The sequence below is a fragment of the Oryzias latipes genome, chromosome 15 (genome assembly GCF_053564925.1).
Source record: "Oryzias latipes strain Hd-rR chromosome 15, Olatipes_Hd-rR_3.1".
In the NCBI taxonomy this organism is placed as follows: Eukaryota; Metazoa; Chordata; class Actinopteri; order Beloniformes; family Adrianichthyidae; genus Oryzias; species Oryzias latipes.
Window position 1 is genome coordinate 16,286,793 of NC_136251.1, and position 17,257 is coordinate 16,304,049.

General features: G+C 37.8%; 1 protein-coding gene and 2 long non-coding RNA genes across 6 annotated transcripts in view; 2 read left to right on the top strand and 1 right to left on the bottom strand.

Moving 5' to 3' along the window:
* The window catches only part of LOC101172355 (protein kinase C epsilon type), an 87,139-nt gene that overhangs the window by 62,552 nt on the left and 7,330 nt on the right, over nucleotides 1-17,257 (top strand). For both annotated transcript variants that reach the window (XM_011484252.4, XM_078932485.1), the window contains one exon: nucleotides 16,742-16,880. In XM_011484252.4, coding sequence (XP_011482554.1) covers nucleotides 16,742-16,880 — 139 coding nt within the window. The remainder of the gene's footprint in view (nucleotides 1-16,741; nucleotides 16,881-17,257) is intronic.
* Nucleotides 4-10,243, top strand: LOC144984223 (uncharacterized). The gene is made up of 2 exons (XR_013647965.1): nucleotides 4-8,648; nucleotides 9,045-10,243. It is a non-coding gene; the product is annotated as an uncharacterized LOC144984223 (long non-coding RNA).
* LOC144984222 (uncharacterized) lies at nucleotides 8,654-11,248 on the bottom strand. Of its 3 annotated transcripts, none has more exons than XR_013647963.1 (4): nucleotides 10,652-11,055; nucleotides 9,875-10,511; nucleotides 9,665-9,795; nucleotides 8,654-9,490 (listed from the first exon to the last, which is right to left on the bottom strand). It is a non-coding gene; the product is annotated as an uncharacterized LOC144984222 (long non-coding RNA). The 3 variants fall into 3 exon arrangements; XR_013647964.1 differs by having other exon boundaries at nucleotides 9,875-10,055; nucleotides 10,425-11,048; XR_013647962.1 differs by having other exon boundaries at nucleotides 9,875-11,248.

Below are 17,257 nucleotides of genomic sequence, written 5' to 3' on the forward strand. Positions count from 1 at the left end.
CTGTCCAGCTGTCCTGCCCATCCATCCTGTCTGAAACAGTTTGGCCTTCTTTTTTACATTTAACCCCTATAGAGGTGTTTCTTGTGAACTTTGGGAAGGAAACGTCTGTCTATCTTAGGGGTTTGCAACCTGATGCTGCATGCAGCTCTGGAGCAGCCTTGAACTTATTGCTTTTAGCCAAACAGCTTTAACAATTTATTCAACCTTTTTTCCTAAATAAAATTATTTTCCTGAAAATTATACCATTAAGCATTTAAAAAAAAAACTGCTAGCAGCTACACAGGAAATGTAATTTATCTATTAAAGTTTTCTCATGTTTCTTATGTTTAGATTTTTAGCATGTCAGATAACTGAGCAAAATGATTTTAAGACGTTCAATTTACTGTCAATCCATCCATACATCTAATCATGTTTGATTGGGCTTATTTTATTCTTTGCATGTTTAATTCAAGTAAATCTGCTCCAACAGGCAGATGTTATTTGACACAAGGTGTATTTTATTTTGAAAGGAACTTATATGTGCTGCTGGCAAAAATAGAGGAAGTTAAATTGTTAATTGTAAAAAATTATTAAAAAGTTATATTTCAAATATTTGAAATATTTAAAAGCTACATTTTATCAATATATTTGTATGTTTATGTCCCCAAAGATATAAATAAAGTGCATTTTTGTAAACGTGAAGCGGGGCTTTGTGGCTCTCGCTGCGTATTGGTTAGTGAGAAACTGAACTAAATAGCTCTTTTAGCATTAAAAGGTGTAGACCCCTGGTCTATGATAATTGCAAATAGAAAAACTTTGTAGTCTTCAAAAGACTTGTTTCAACACTTAAAGTATATAAAGAAATAAATAAAATCAATTTCTTTTCAGAATAATTATGTCTTAAAGTGTTTTCAGTAAAGGCGGTATTTGGTCAGAGTGACAACAGCACATACCGGTAATCTATTCATCAAAGAGGTCTGTAGATCAAATTTAGGGAAAAGAATAAGAATGTTTTTCTTTAAAAACAAGCCCGATGTTTCAGCAAATTGTATTTGAACAAACCACAAATCTTCTGGAATGATGTCTGTTGGACAGAGAAAAGCAGACTGCAGTCGTTTGGCCTTAATGCAGAATTTGGCTTTATTTTTGTTACATAAATAATCACAGGGTTTAATATGTCATCTGGTGTTCATCTGAGGTTGGAAAATAGTAAGTGGACTGTAGTTATGCAGTGCTCTTTTAAATTTTTGACCACTCATACATTCAACTTTCTTAGTTCTGCTTTTTCTCCCTTTGTTTTATTCACACGACATCATGCTTTTTTATTTATTTTAAAAGGCATCAAGAGATGTGGATTTCCCCCCCTACCTATAACATTTTTATTTATTTTATTATTTTTTTAGTACTACTCACCAGTAGTTTGTTGTATTGATCTCTACTTGATGTGTTCAGGAGCAAAGTTCCTTCACCCAAACAAAAGCTAATGTGCAGCCTTCATATGTGCCATGTTTTGTTCAGACATCTTCTTTTGTAATACATCAGTTGTGGAGACACAATTTTCCATGTTGTAAGAGTAAATTGGTGATTGCAGTTGTATCTTCACACCATGATGGTTTGAATTCAAAACTGTATCTTAGGTTTACACTTGTACCTGCACCTTTCATTAAAATTCATGTTTATAGTCCTAAGAGTTAGTGAGATTAGGCATAAATGTACATGCACATTTTTTTCTATATGTTGTATCAAACACTTAAACAACATGTAAGGGTTAAGTAAGGGTGAAGCAGGTGAGATGCAGGCACCTGGTATGGATTTTTCATCTTTTTAACCCCCCCAAAAAACCGGTGCTCTGCACAAGGGATCAGTTGGTGCTGTTCAAGTTTCAGTGCATGCTCCTTGAGATGGGACCTGATGCACAATGGAAAGGGAAGCTTTCCAAGCGCTTTATACTGCTTACCATTTAAATGTTCATGCTAAAATCACTTCAATTAACTAAACGGTTTTGCTCAAAGGTTTGCAGAAAACTGCTTTTTTTTTTTTTACTTTTAGTGATCGTTGGATTTGTTTACTACAAATGTAAGCTTTTGAATTTCAAAAATCTTGCCATTTCTATTCTTGTGAAAGGAAATCATAAAAAAACAGTGAATGTGTTCACTGATTATTTTGCCCTCAAAGAAAAAAAAATGGCCAATTTATCTTCCAGGAAATCCTATTTTTGTGGCTTTGTGGCTGTTATCTACAGAAACACCAGAGGTGGTTTGGTAAGAGGGAAATGCAAAGTGCCTTGTCATAGAGAAAAACAGTAGGTCCATCGAACCCAATTTAATTGCTGTGATGTTACAACATTCACAGTTCCAGCACTTCTTTAACAAGAAACAAGGACGACGGAACAGAAGCTAAGGAATCCAAACCACTTCAAAGTCATAAGACTTGGTGTCATGGAACAGTCAAATTATGAGCTCTACTTTCACTTTTTAGTTGTTGTATTCTAACTTTTGCGTAATAATGTAAATGTTTAAGCTTTTAGAAAAGTGGTATTGTCATTGTCCACTAAAAATTGATATGTTTCAGGTCTAAGATCATTTAATGCCGCAGAAGGGGCTTTAAGCAGGAGATGTATGCATTTTAGAGCTTTCTGCCTTTAAGCGTTTTATTTGTTAGATTAACTCCACTGTGATATTTGGAAATCCAAACAGTTATCAGGCTGAAACTCGCCACAACCAAATGAATGTGAATGATTTTCAAAACATCCTCCATGTGATGTGTGTTTTCTAACTGTTCTAAACTTAGAAGGCAAATCATTGAGATCTTTTTGGGTTGAATCTTTCAGGGAACCGACTCACACAGAAGCTAATTTCTACACAAAATGATGTTTGTTGTTGGGCCTTCATGGTAGATTTTAGCTTTTTTTTTTCCATTTTAGCCACAATGAAACAGATTTCTAAATATTTTTGTTAGTTATAAAAGTCAAACTCTTGACCTGAGAAGTCCTCAGCGTCCGACCGCTGCGGGTGATGACCTCAATGTCCTGTTCCAGTCTGTATCGGCCTTCATACATAATATCATTGTCATCTAACGGCAAACACAAATATGATCCCACAATAGCTACACACAATGTCATGTATAACACTATTGTGATAGATGATGGTGCAGGGAAATTCAGGACTGTTTGGTCAAAAAATGTGTTTTTTTTCTTCTTTTTCTTCCTCTACTTGACATGAATGTGAGGTTTAATGAGGTGCTTCTACTTTCTTATCATGCAGCCTCTTTGTGAACAATGTTTATGTACTCAACAGAACAGGTTTCATTTCAAAGGAGAGGTTGGTATCCCAAGCTTTATCAGTATTTGTTATGTTTCCTTTAGTTACATCGTCAGGTTACCAAAAATATAATTTGCTCTTTAAAAATAGTAACTCTGTCTAAAAAAATCAGTCTGTCTCTTTTATTTCTACTTTTTTTTTAAAAAACATCACCACGCCCTTTAGGTGTTTGTGTGGTTACTGTAAAACTGTGCTTTATCTTTACTTATTTTACAAACTCAACTTGGTTTTCCATCTGGGGGGGGGGGGGGGGGTGTGTGTAAATGTTCAAGTGCTCAAAACAAATCTGACATTTTAAGAAGGCCTGGGTTCCATCTTCAGTTACAAAATGCAAAATCAGTCTATTGTGTTCCAGTTTTTCAGGCTAAAATCACATTTTCAGTCATTTCTAATTGTAAAAATGGTAAATGGCGTATACTTGTATTATACTTGTATAGCTCTTTACTCCCTTCTCAGAAGGCCCAAAGCTCTTTACAGTCCCATTCACCCATTCACGCACTCTGCTGCTGAACATTGGCGCAGACCTATGACCACCAGGAGCAATATGGGGTTCAGTGTCTTGTCCAAGGACACTTTGACACATGGGCAGGGCGGGAACCGAACCTGTGAACTTCCAATCAGAGGTCGACCGCTCTACTCTGTACTTCAGTCATCCCATAAATGTATCCATTTTCAAATCAAAAAGAAAAGAATTTTCCACAAACATTCAGAATTGTTGTTTATAACATGCTGTAGTCAGTTCCCTACCATCATTGTGGTCTCATATACTTGCATGCTGCTTACATTGGCCACGCCTCTTTTTATAAGGTAAAACATGACCTTATAAGCTTTCACCGTTGTAGAATTGGTGTAAACAAAAACAATGAGAGGAATGTCAGAACTGTTAACTGAATTCATGCTTTACTTCAATCAAGTAGTGGCGTCGTTTTAGCAGGCTTCACAAGTACCGTAATACATACATACATGTATATGGAGCTTGGAGGTTACTGTGTGTGTGTATATTGTGTGTGTGTGTGTGTGTGTTATTTGACCAAAACAGGTTTTGCATTGAAATGAGCTGAGTTTGTGCTGTGCTCTCAGCTGTGCATATACTCGCCGTGGCTGCATGATAACCGTCCATATGCATGCTCCCAAAAGCCATGAATTTACAAAATAAGACAGCTAAACCTGCACAGAGCAGCATGTGTAAAGCTGCGAGATAAATAGGGGTATTGTTGTCAATCCAGAAAGGAAAGGTAAGAGACATCTGACAAAAGATGGTAAATTATCTTCTGCACTGCGTGTCCTTCCTGTGTTTCCTTACATTCTGCTAGTTGTCTTTGTTCTTCAGTTTGTCTTGTCTTTCCTTAAACTGATTTCTTGTGGGTTCTTGGAGCTGTCAAGAAATGAATTAAACCATTTAAAGTTGTAACATCAGAAACTTACCATTTTATAGTTTAACACAGACCAACCGACCATTGCCGGAAGATTAAAGGATGTCTTATTTATTTATTTTCAGATTGCAGTACGCCACACTGGTGTTCTTTTTATTTTTAGTTTGCGGTGAACACAAAGTAAAACTGATTATAATTAGCAATCGAAGAATGGCCAAAAACAATAGAGTATGCTCAATTCCATCTCTAAAAAAAATGTTTTGGAAATGTGTTATAACTCTTTTTTTGTCTTTGTGATTCAGCATGAAATGTTTTTTATGTTACATTTCCAGCAGATTTGGGATTAAAAGATCATATATTTTTTGTTTAAAAAAATAACCCAGTCATGTTGAGAAAAGCAAAAATGTTCCACAGTTGTAAATTAAAATGTTTTCTTTTTTTTTAAGAAAGTTGTACGGCAGAAGATGATGAAGTGAAATCTGCAATAAGATGCTCCTTTCATTTCTGTCTTTTGCTGATCAGTTCTTTCATAAGACTGGTGCTGCAATGATGACTGAGCAGTTTTTGTAACAGACAGTTGGCCCCTTTTCATTTTCCAGAAAAGAATTCTGCTGTTCATGGACACATAAGATGTTGTTCAGTTTCAGCTCACTGAATCAAAGAGAAACCTGTTTCAAGTGTTTAAGATTTTGAGTTGTGCCAACCGGGAAATTGTTAAAGGTTTGCAAAAGGGATTCAGAATGGCCACTGATTTGGCATGGACGGTGGGAAATAGGCAGTTTTTGGAGAAAAAAAGGGTTTTGAAATGACAAAAAGAACATGAATCATAAACAGTCTTGCATCAAAGTAGAACAGGATAAAACCAAATACATTTTCCTTCCAATATCAAATGCAAATCAACACTTTTTTTTTTTTGCCTGTCTGTCCTGTTGTGTAGTTGTTTTGAATACGTGATCTCGGAGCCACAGGTCCAGTCCTGCTGGTGCCTGCTGACCACGTCTCATTGTTCCTCTCTCTGGTGTGACAATGGTTTTATTAATAAGAAGTCGGTGGAGGGAGGGGGGCAGTTATAAAGTTTATTTGGTGAGGACATGTTTTATGTGGGTTTTTTTATAATTGAATTGGCACGAATCAAATTTAATATCACAATGTCTCAAAAACCAAGAGTGTCAAGCCTTGCTTTGTGTTTTTTTTTTTTATGTTACTTTTTTGTTACACAGTTCTGCTTTTGAAGGTCTAGCCAGTCTGGTCCAAGATTTCTAGGCCTGAAGAGGGAAACAGCCTCTGTTTCAAAACCATAAATAAAAAAATGCAGTGATTTATAAAAAATGTAAAGCATTTAAAACAAACTTTTTTTATGCACTTAGCGGTGTCGAAGCCAAAGAATCACCTACCCCAAAGTTTGTACTCTGTTAAGTCTCAAACAGGGAGGAGTCTGAATATGTGAGGACAATTCTGGTAGATTTGGCCACTATAACTAATATCTTCTTTGACATTTTTTATAGTTTTTTGGCGTGTAAACGGTGAAGATGGCGATGAATGCAGAACTAGAAAACTGAAAGCAGCTCAACACAAACTAATGTGTCATGGCACCACAGGAATTGTCCATCGTATATGTCTATGTTTGCCCAAACACAATCTACTGTCAGGCCCGGAATTAAATTGCTGACTCACCATTTGGCAGGTGGTTGCTCTAAACCTTGATTTTCAGTAAGTGTTGGTGCAGATGTCAAGGACAGACCAGCATAAGAGTGACAGCTTTGCTATGGTTTATTCTGTGGTCTTATACTAACACTCGCTGTTAGAGGCTTTCCCCTCTGAGTTTTCCTGCAGTGGAGTGTTTTCTGGACACTGTTGGCTCGATTTGGTGCTACTCTAGAAGGGATTCATTTCAGTTTGTAGGTTTAAAATGGACCGACAGCAGCTGACATTCTCCAGCACAAAGATTAATGGTTTGGACCTTGAGCTGTGTTTTCTCAGTCGTGCTGTTTTGATGGTGAATATTACTCTGTCAGAGGCTGCCAGAGAAAACACACATGCTGCGTGTTAATTCATGACAGCTCAGTCAGGCGAGCTACCTGATCCTTGCTTTCTGTCCTGTGATACTTTTGTCTCGTCCCTGGCTCGCGTTGTTGTCCTGAGGAAAATTGAGTATGTTTTTTGGAATGTTTTGTCCTTACTCTCCTTTCTCTAACCCTTTTCTCTCTCCGCCCTTTTTCTTTTGGCCATCCCTCCCTTCTCTGATGCTCATCTCAAAGCTTCTCATGCTAGTTCACTCATAGAAACGCAGGACAGGAGCAAGGGTTTGCTGGGTTTTCAGGGGCTAAATGTAGCCTGAGGTGATGTTTTGAGGTGAAACAGCTAACAGAGCAGGTTAAGACTGGTTTGGTGGGGGCCTTGCTTCTGTTCAAACACACACACAGTCGTTCGGTTGTTTGGAGGGTTGGGTGTAGTTCTCAAACTGGGTTGGGATCAGACCAAATCTGTGTGGTAGACTAGAAGAAAGTACAATTTTACAAAATATGGTTAATATTTTACTCACGATTACCTATTAGATTTTTTTTTACATTCAGTTTATTGGTTTATTACTTTGTCATAAGAATTCATTTAATTATTTGTCATACATATAGCGGACTTATGCCTGTATTGTTTTAAGAACTTGGATTTTACGTTTAATGAAGGCTTCTACCCAAATAGTTTAAATCACCAAAGCAAATTTTTAATTCTTTCAAAGAGGGTGTCATTCTATGAGCAACTTTTGATCACAACAAAGTTAACAGAGGGCTGGTCTTTAAAAATAAACAACTGTGTAAGATGATAACACATAGTAGATAAAAAGTTACATTGTGAATTCACACTTTGATTTAAGGTAGTGCATTTCATGCAGGTGTTTTACAAAAGACCTGTTTTTGTGAATTGATAAAAATCCCATTAGTAACAACTTTTTAACCAATTTTGCATTTAATATGGAAACATTTTAGAGATATAGTCCATCCAATTTCTTTAGCCCACTGTATCCCTTTTGGGGTCCCGGGGCTACCAGAGGCTTTCCCGGCCACTGTTGGGTTAAGGAAGGGCACACCCTGAACTGGTTGCCAGTCTGTCGCACAGCCACACAATCACTCACCCGAACACATGCACATGTGCACCTAAGGGGAATCTAGAGTAATCAATCAACCTATGAAGCATGTTTTGGACCATGAAAGGAAGCTGAAGTGCCCAGGCACGCAAGAGGAAAACATGCAAACTCCACAAAGAAAGGACCCGGCTTGGATTGGAACCAGGATCAGAGCCAGTGATAAAGTCATTGGCTGTGTCCGAATTATACCGCCCTAGCCCCTAACTACTAAAACCCTATATAGTGCGGCACTATATAGTTCTCTATATAGTTCTCTGAATTTTAAAAGCAATTCGGACACCCGTGCTCACTAGTTTTCTCTTTCGGGTGTTTTCAAATGGCGCTCGGCACGAAAACAAAGTGGCGCATTACCGCCACCACCTGGTCTGGAGGGGAACTACTTCTATTTAACGCCGAGAATGACACCCATTTGTCAAAGTAAAAATATAATAAATATAAACATTTTATGAAGACTATTTATGAATCTGCTGTGTTCTGATCATGGAAAACGTGGCTGATTTATAAATAATAAAATTACAAACAAATTGGTGTAGATTTTATGTATTAGTTGATAAATAAACCCTCAAGTCATTAGTCCATGGCAACATTTATTTTTGTGCCGCTGAACGATTTACGGGCTCTTGCGAGGAAGCATTTTTTTTCTGTAGTTTTATCTTCTACGTTACTGAAAATAGCTTTATATATGAATCTGTCCGTGTTCCTGGCAATAATTCAACCGTTTTTCGTGAGATCAAACCAAAAACGAGCAGATATGCAGCATCACAGGACAGCAAGGAGGAGAAGCAGACGTCTCAGAAGATTTCCCTCTGGATGCCCCTGACCAGACATGAACCACCTGTGAGTTAAACTTAAAGTTTTTTTATTAGTTCAATTTAAGCATTTGTTACTAATTGTGATCAAGGTTACACAGTCTGCTGGGTAAGACTTTTTAACATTATTTTTCAACACTGGACTATGAACTGTATAGTCTAACTACATGAAACACTTGTGAGATCAAAGTTTAGTATTTTTTATTCAGAGTCAAACCATATCACTTGTTTTAAACAAAAATACTTAATTTTTAAATATTTATATAAAAATCCAAAAACCCAGCCAAAAAAAAAAAAAACACGAGATTTTCCAGCATTTATAAATACGTCATAAACTAAAATTTAAGACATCAGAATAAAATGAAACATTCAAAAAAATCAGATTTAATTTTCTCAATGAAATAATTATTTTTCTATTTTACAGGGTCTTCCATGTCTCTACTGCTTTGCCAACATAAAGGTGTCTGTCGTGGCCCTTCACGCTGATGGTCAGTCCGACACAAGACCAGACCGGCAGACCCGCAGATCGGTTGACCCGCAGGACCATCAAGCATCTGGTGGAGCAGTTTTGGGTTCCTCACACTCTGGGGGGGCACACAGGAGACTGAGGTCCTGGTGTTTCTTTTCTGGCTGGCGTGTGGCACATCTTACGGTGTGGTAACCAGGGCATTTGACATGCCACGGTCCACTGTGAGCGACGTTGTCCACAGGACGGCAGACCGCATCCTCCAGCTGATGAGCAGGGTCACCCAGCTTCCCAGTGGGAATGAACTACCATAAGTCACCTCTGGATTTTAGCAGCTCGCTGAGTCTTCCACCTTCCAAAAGGTCGTAGGGAGTATCGATGGCTGCCACTTAAGAATAAAGGCCCTAAAAGAAAATGCAGCTTGTTATTTTAACAGGAAGCTTTTTTATTCCATTCAACTGCAGGCTGTACGTGACTAATGCCAAATTTAGAGATATTTTTGTTGGGAATCAAGGATCAGTCCACAGTTCACAGCTTCTACGTAAAAGCCCAATTTATGTAAATCAAACATTACCCACCTGAAGGATCCTTTTGGGTGATGGTGGGTATCCCTGCATTCTTCATCCCATCACGCTGCTGACACCCTACATTGAACCCATGAGGAATGTGGTTGAGGCCCGTTACAACCAGCACCACGCCAAGGCATGCTCTGTGGTGGAGAGAGCATTTGGCATTATGAATATGAGGAGGAGAGCAATATTTCTGGGGGCACTGGAAGTAAAACCAACCTTCGCAATGAAAATCATTGCCTGCAGTTCAGTTCTGCACAATCTGTGCATCAGCGAAGGGGACTGCTGGGAGCCACGGATGTTGAGCCACAGCAGGAACCAGTAGGACGGGTAAAGTGGCGTTCGTCTGCGAAGAAAAATCTCTGCATTCCTTTCAGCTCCAACTGTGACACACATGACTCTAGAAGACCAGGATTATTGTTAAGATGTATAAAAATAAATGTTAACATAAAACGAAAATGTAAATATGTACATTTGATATTTATATGAAAATTCTTTTGAGATTGTTAAAAAATGGCTCAGATTTAAATAATGCATGTAAATAATTCATTTTTGTTACTGCATTTATTAAACAAATTGCAAAAACAACGACGACGTTACATTTTGTGAACAATATTTTAAACTCAGGTAAGCTTAACAGACTCTCCTGTCACTCATTGTCCCTTCGTGCTCTTTCCTCCTCTCCTCTTTCAACAACAACCTTTACCCCAACATGACAATGATTACAGTTTATGATAAATAAATACAAATCTAATCAAGTGTCTCTCACTCCCATCCGGCACGAGCTTGCCTGATAACAAACAGGCTATCTTTCTCCACCACAGATGGATCAGATTTTCCTTATCCTCTTCAGTCCCTACATATATAAACACATTTAAAAAATGTGTTAATAACTTATTACTACGGTTAGAACTCACTCGTTTTTTTATGTAATATCAACAGCGTTTGTTTTTAGCATTCGGCGCTAATTCGCGCTAGCGTTAGCTTTAGCATTACCGAAATTGATGAGCTTCCAAACAATGTAGATAGTCGATTGAGGAATAAAACATATTAAACACATCATCTTACGTATTTACAAATATATTTTACAACAGATACTTGATACTTTTAAATATACTTAAATTTTTAAGTCCTCTTTCTCGCGCAACCGTCCGCCATCTTCGAATAATTCAAGCGCAGTGTATTGTGGGTCACACGCAATGCATTCTGGTATGAACGCAGTGCATTCTGGGCAATATTCGCCGATCGAGTGAGCATCGATCCACACTGGTTTTTCGCAGAGAATTCTGGGAAATTTCTAGTGCACATGATTTTTGAACTGTAGATTCGGACAGCACTACAAAATGGCGACCGCACTATATAGTGCACTATATAGGGGTTAGGGCGGTAATTCGGACACAGCCATTGACTTGATCAAAAATACAATGTCATTTGTCCTGATTTGTGTGATATTTTGGTTAATTTTGTGAAAGTCTAGGTGTCAAATCATGGAACCTTTAGGTAGAAGTTAAAGAACTAGAAGAAATAATGAAAGCAGCGTCTGTTCTAATCCTTCTGTTAACAAAGAAAATCTGTAAAAAATAAAATAAAATTAAAAAAAACATCCAGAAAACTAACAAAATATTTTTTTATGAACCTCAGATTGAGCTCAAATTATGGCCAGTATGTTAGTCAGTGTTTGTTTGTCTTTCTTTCAATGTAATGTATGATGCACAATCCTTCCTCACTTGACAACGCTGGGAAATTTGTTGGACTCTTAAATTTATTTATTTATTTGTTCATTCTCGCCAAAAGGCCAAAGCCCATTGATAGGCAAATTCACGCACTAAAAAAAACACAAATCACAAAAATCTTCTTATAAAAATAAGTAAATAATAAAACAGAGGTACATTATTTGAAGTTTTCACAAACCTTTGAACTATTTTAAAGGTTTGGTATTGGCTTTATAAAACGTTTCTTCACCGATGTGCAGGGAATATCATTTTTTTTAGGGAAAAGCAACAATGATTCTGGAGAATGTCTAGTAGTTTGAATTCTGCAAAAACCAATAAGACTGATGGTCTAAACTGCAGAACCTAAACATTACAGCACTTACTCATAATACAGTCCTTCATGGTTTGTTTTAATTTGTTAAATTTCTTCGTTCATTCCTGGCGTGATTAAAAAATGGAACCCTCCAGTTTATTTATTTTAATATGTTCCCACCCCGATGCTTGTCTCATGTGGTGACCCTGTGCAGATAAATATACCACAGGCAACAGTCTGTGTGTGTTTGTGTATTTGAACAGATGTGTGTCTGGAACATTTGGTCACTCCGAAGAGGGGACGAAGGGGTGGAAGGATGGGGCTAAGAGAGAGGGGGAGAGGTTAGCTGTCACAGAGCGCAGGGGCTACCGTTGAGGACGTAATGGAAAAATCACTCAAGATTACCACGAAACACAGGAAACGCTCTCAATCGAGCCTGATTGCTTTGTGTGTGTTATATGTGTGCTGCTGACAGTGCAGCAGATATGTTTGAGTCTATTTGTATTGTTTCTTTAAGCAACATTTAAGCTGAAGATATTTTAAAGGCTGAATGTCCTCAAAATGTTCCTTCCTGCTGAGTGTTTAGTTTTCACGGTGGTTAAGAGACTGTTTGGTCTGTATCCATGTTACCTGTCAGAGTTAAATCCAGAACTGCAAACATCTAAAGTTCCATTTGCTCAGATGCATAAATAATTTGTTGGTGGTTTTGATGATTTGACCGAATGTTTCCTGTCAGTCATGCTTGCTGAGTAGTACACCTTAAGATTGAAACAGTTCAATATCAAACCTTTTTTCTTGGGCTTTTATTAAGTGCGTAATGACTCATTTTAACAATGATTTAATTCATATCATAATTTATGGTTGCCAATACGATTCAGAGTCTATATTGGTTCATTTTGAACGATCAGATTTGATCCGATTCACTGACCTTAGATCAATTCAGGACATGTTTAGCCTATTCAATTCAACTAGTGTGACTCAGAGTTAAATATCTGGGTACTGAACAGTGCAGGTGAAGCTTCCAGATTCCTTGTATTTCTTCCAAGATAATAAAGTGTAAATAAATGTGTCCAAACAAACAAGTAAACAAGAATTAATTTCATTCATATTTTAGTTTCATAAAGTTCCGACTACTGTTTTAGGTCCTCATCAGAATAATACAAACAGAGAATTAACACTGTAGAATATTCTACCACACTGGATAAATTCAAAGTGTTTCCACACATTGGACTGGAATGATGGACTGATCATTTTTTGCAGGTATCGTATGTGTGTTGTCCTGTTGTCTGCTGTGATGCACTTGGTCATGTTCTGTTATATTAAAATAAAACTGCCACATCTCAATCCAGTTATATTTTCTAATACTGATTTTTTTTTCATTTTGAAATGTTTTTATAATGGTATAAGTTAATTTGATTAAGAAGTTTCCTCAGACAGATTCATCTATTTGGATTGTAGGAATATAAATTGATGAATCTATTAAATTGATTATACGTTACACTCCTAGCTTTGATATATTTAAGCAGCACATTGCTTGTTGAACAAGCCCATAAAACGATTGGATGCAATAAGGTCTGAGAGCCGGATGTGTTTGTTTGGGCATCTGGCCCCCAAGGTGAGAATGAGTATTTATTAAATTTACCCATATAGTCACACCTGGTTTGTATAAGATCCATTTGAAAAATCAGGTACACACTTTGGAGCTTGGAGACCGGAGCTCTAGACTGACATTTTATTCTGTCTGCAAGGTGCAACTAGCTTTATTTTGGGAAGCACCAGTTCAAAGGTTTGTTGCACTCACATTTTCACTCCACAAATAGCGTTAAAGTCCTGCCTTCCTCCCAGTATTGCTCACATTTGCATAAACATCACATGCTAAACTTCATCACAATTTCAAACTAGTATTTTGGGAAGCCACACTCACTCTCTAACCATAAGCACTGCATGAATGCCAAAGCAGAAGTACTGTAAAAATAAATAAATAAACTATTATAAAAAAAATTAAGATAACCGTCAGATAACATGAAAAAAATTGCATGATGTTTTAGTTGCATATGCAGTTATCAATGTGCTAAAAGTTCAGGTATGGGTATGAATTCCAGGTCTATCTCCTGTGCATTAAGGGTGACTGATGGTGCTGAATCTATCCAGCATTATCCTTTTATAACCAATGTGATTTTAGACTGTACTAGCTGGCCTTTAAAGAACTGCTGTAGCGTTATCCTTAATTTGTAACGTCACTGGAAATCTTTCTGTTTATCGCATTTATCTTTTTCATTGGAATTTTTTAGTTTCCGCTTCTTTCAGTTCGGAAACTTGCAATCCACCTGAATAATGGCACGTTAAAAAATGAAGGTTTTAATGCAAAAGAAATTGTGTTGTGCAAATATTCTGCCAAAAAACTGGTTGAATTTACTGTCAAATTATTTTGATTTTTGGTTTAATTTTATTTTCTTAATTCATCAAAAGGTTTTTGTTCTTGTTGTCTTTTCTATCTTCTCCATTTGTAATGCCATTCCATTATCTCTGCTGAACACCTGCAACCACTTAAAATTGGATATTCCTCTGCAGGTGATGTGTTACTCAAAGATTAACGTCAGCTGATATTTAAACTCAATTTAATGCATTCAATTCGTAGACCACTTTCCTGCCTCGCTGCCCGCATTAATGTTCCAGGAGTTGCCTGGAGGGGTAGATATGCAAGCAGGGGGCCAGGCCATCGGCAGTTCCATCCGTCAGCAGAAGAGGCTCAGAACATGAACGCCTCTTTTCAATGTTAATGTGCCTTTTAGCAAGGCACAATCCCTGGCAGCTATGCAGCACAAGGTTGCATTTGTTCTGGGTAGCGGGTGAGGGACGGGAGTTTTAGATTTCATGCAGAGTGCAGTAATATAGAAGCAAAATATGCACCAGTTGCACAAATCACAGAAAATGCAATCGGAAAAAAACTTGAATCAACAACACATCCTGTTAAATTCAAGTCAGAGGTAGAATTTTTGACATTTATGAGTTAGGATTTTTTTTGTGTTTGTTTTTGTGAAAGTTTTTTTCTGTTGTAACCTGAGTCTAACCTCAGTTTGGCAAATCAAACAAGAACTTGGTTGGAAGCCAGCTGTAACGGTCTGCTGCATTCAACGTGTCATGTTTTTATTCTTTGTGACCCGAGGCACATTAGCGTAGCATTGATGATTTATCTTTTCACAGTACCCAGATACCCGAAATAATGGAAGTGGACTGCTGTCCTTTTTTACATGAGAGTTGAAAGCAGAAAGATGTTGTCAAAGGAAAAAAGTACTTTGTCTTCATTTTTTAAAGACCCACACTGATTATTTTTGGATCTACTGTAAAAGCGTTCGCAGTGGGATTTTAATTATCATTATGACGTTTTTAGCATAAATAAAGAAAAAAAAAAGTTTCATTTTCTAGGACAAGGTTTCTGCAGAGCGGCAGAAGTTCATTAGAAATTCACCTGAGTTATGGGTGGAACTAAGCCTTCCCATCATCCCTTTGTTTACTTGCTTTCCCGCTAACTTACAGCCCCTCGCACCCCCAACCTAATATTAGCGGTGCAACTAAAATGGCAAGCAATATGGGAGCTATCCAGCCGTGAAATCGTGAGCCAGATGTCACCTTGGATGAGGAAAACATACATGAATCCATTTTTCTACAAGTGGATGCATTGGAATTAAGCGGAGCAGGAAGCTTGTGGTAGCCTATTATATTTTCTGTCACACCTACAAGCTTTTTCAACGAATTTGATTTATTCCTGATTCACAACGATTTCAATAAAGAAATGGTAATAGAAACAGTTTTGACCTGATTTTTTTAGTACATGGTATCCATCATGAGAAAAATGCCACAAGAATATATAAAAAAACACATAAAACATGATTTTCAATGAAGTGGGTCTTTAAACTGGAAGCTGAAGCCCTTGACTTGTTCGTCTGTTACAAAATCCAACTCTTTTACCTTTAAAAGGCCGGGGCGGCCGCGGTGCAGCAGCAGGGCGGCCGACCCATGATCGTAAGATTGCAGGCTTGATTCCCGCCCTGCACACCCATGAGTCAATGTGTCCCTGGGCAAGACACCGAACCCCACCTTGCCTCTGGTGGGAGGCTGGCGCCAGTGTTCAACAGCAGAGCCACCACCAGTGTGTGAATGTGTGTGTGACTGGGTGAATGGGTCTGTGACTGTAAAGCCCCTTGGGCCTTGTAGGTAGAAAAGCCCTATATAAGTATACGCCATTTACCATTTAGGTTGTCAGGATACAGCAGGAAATTAGCCATCAATCTATTATCTATACCCACTTCCACAAGTGCTGGAGCCTAAGCAGGAAATCACAAAATTCAAAAATGTTTCTAATAGAGAAAGTCTGAAACCCCTGTTAGAGGCAAACATAATATACTAAAAAAAAAGCAAACTTTTCATCATCAGATGACTGCAGCTCCTAAGCCCCCCCTCCTTTTTTTATTTGGGGGGGGCTTACTAAAACAGAACACTTGCATAAGCTTTTTGCTTTACAAGCACGCATGCTTCGTGTGCTCTGCTGCTTGTCAGGGTGGCTGTCTTTTCTGAAAACACCTTAGGCTGAATGGCTGCAGTGGCTGCTTCCAGGAGATGTTGACATTTTTGTAGCAATCAACCATCAAGCTGAGAGTGGCTGTATTCATGAACATCCCTGCTGTCTGTCAACACCGCTCCTTTTATCTCGGCTTTCTTTCTCTCTTTCCCCAACTCTTCTTCACGTCTATTATTCTCTCAACTTTTTTTCTGAATCTAATCCTGTTTCTATCGCCTTCTTGACCTTCTGTAATGACATAATGGCAGGAATGAAATTCTGACTGTTTCTTTTTCTCCGAAAGTGTACTACTAGATTAAATCGGTTTATCACTTGTGGTTTGTAATAGCAGGTTTGTATGGCTTAAAGTCAAATGTTGTATTTTTCCAGTTGACCTGCAGTGTATCTGTGTTTGTGAGATGACTGCTACCATTCCTGTGAATATTTGAATGCATTATAACATCCATGACTTCAATAGCTTCTACAAACTTCCTGCCCCGCAGAGACCTCAAGCTGGACAACATATTGTTGGATGCAGAAGGCCACTGCAAGCTGGCTGACTTTGGGATGTGCAAAGAGGGAATCCTCAATGGAGTTACCACCACTACTTTCTGTGGGACACCTGATTACATTGCGCCAGAGGTAAAAAACAAGATGGAGATTGGGATTTTTCAGTTTTCCTCTATAACTTTATGTTTAAAGGTTAAGAAAGAGAAGGCAAGGCAAATTAATTAGTGTAGCATAATTTCCTTTATAAAACATTTCAAAAGGTTTTGCTTAAACTAAGGCAAAACTAAGAAGCTGATCCTTTTGTTGAGCATAAACATTTGTAATAAGCTTGAAAATAAAATTTCTTAAAGTAGTTCTGGCAAAAATCACACATTCATAGGGAATTATGAAGACTACTGTAGTTTTTATGTAGCTCCTTCAAATGTACAGAAGGATCAGAATTCATTTCATATCCTAACTCCATCACTGCATAAAAAGGCCAACTAAAATAAGTAAGAATTCTTAAAACT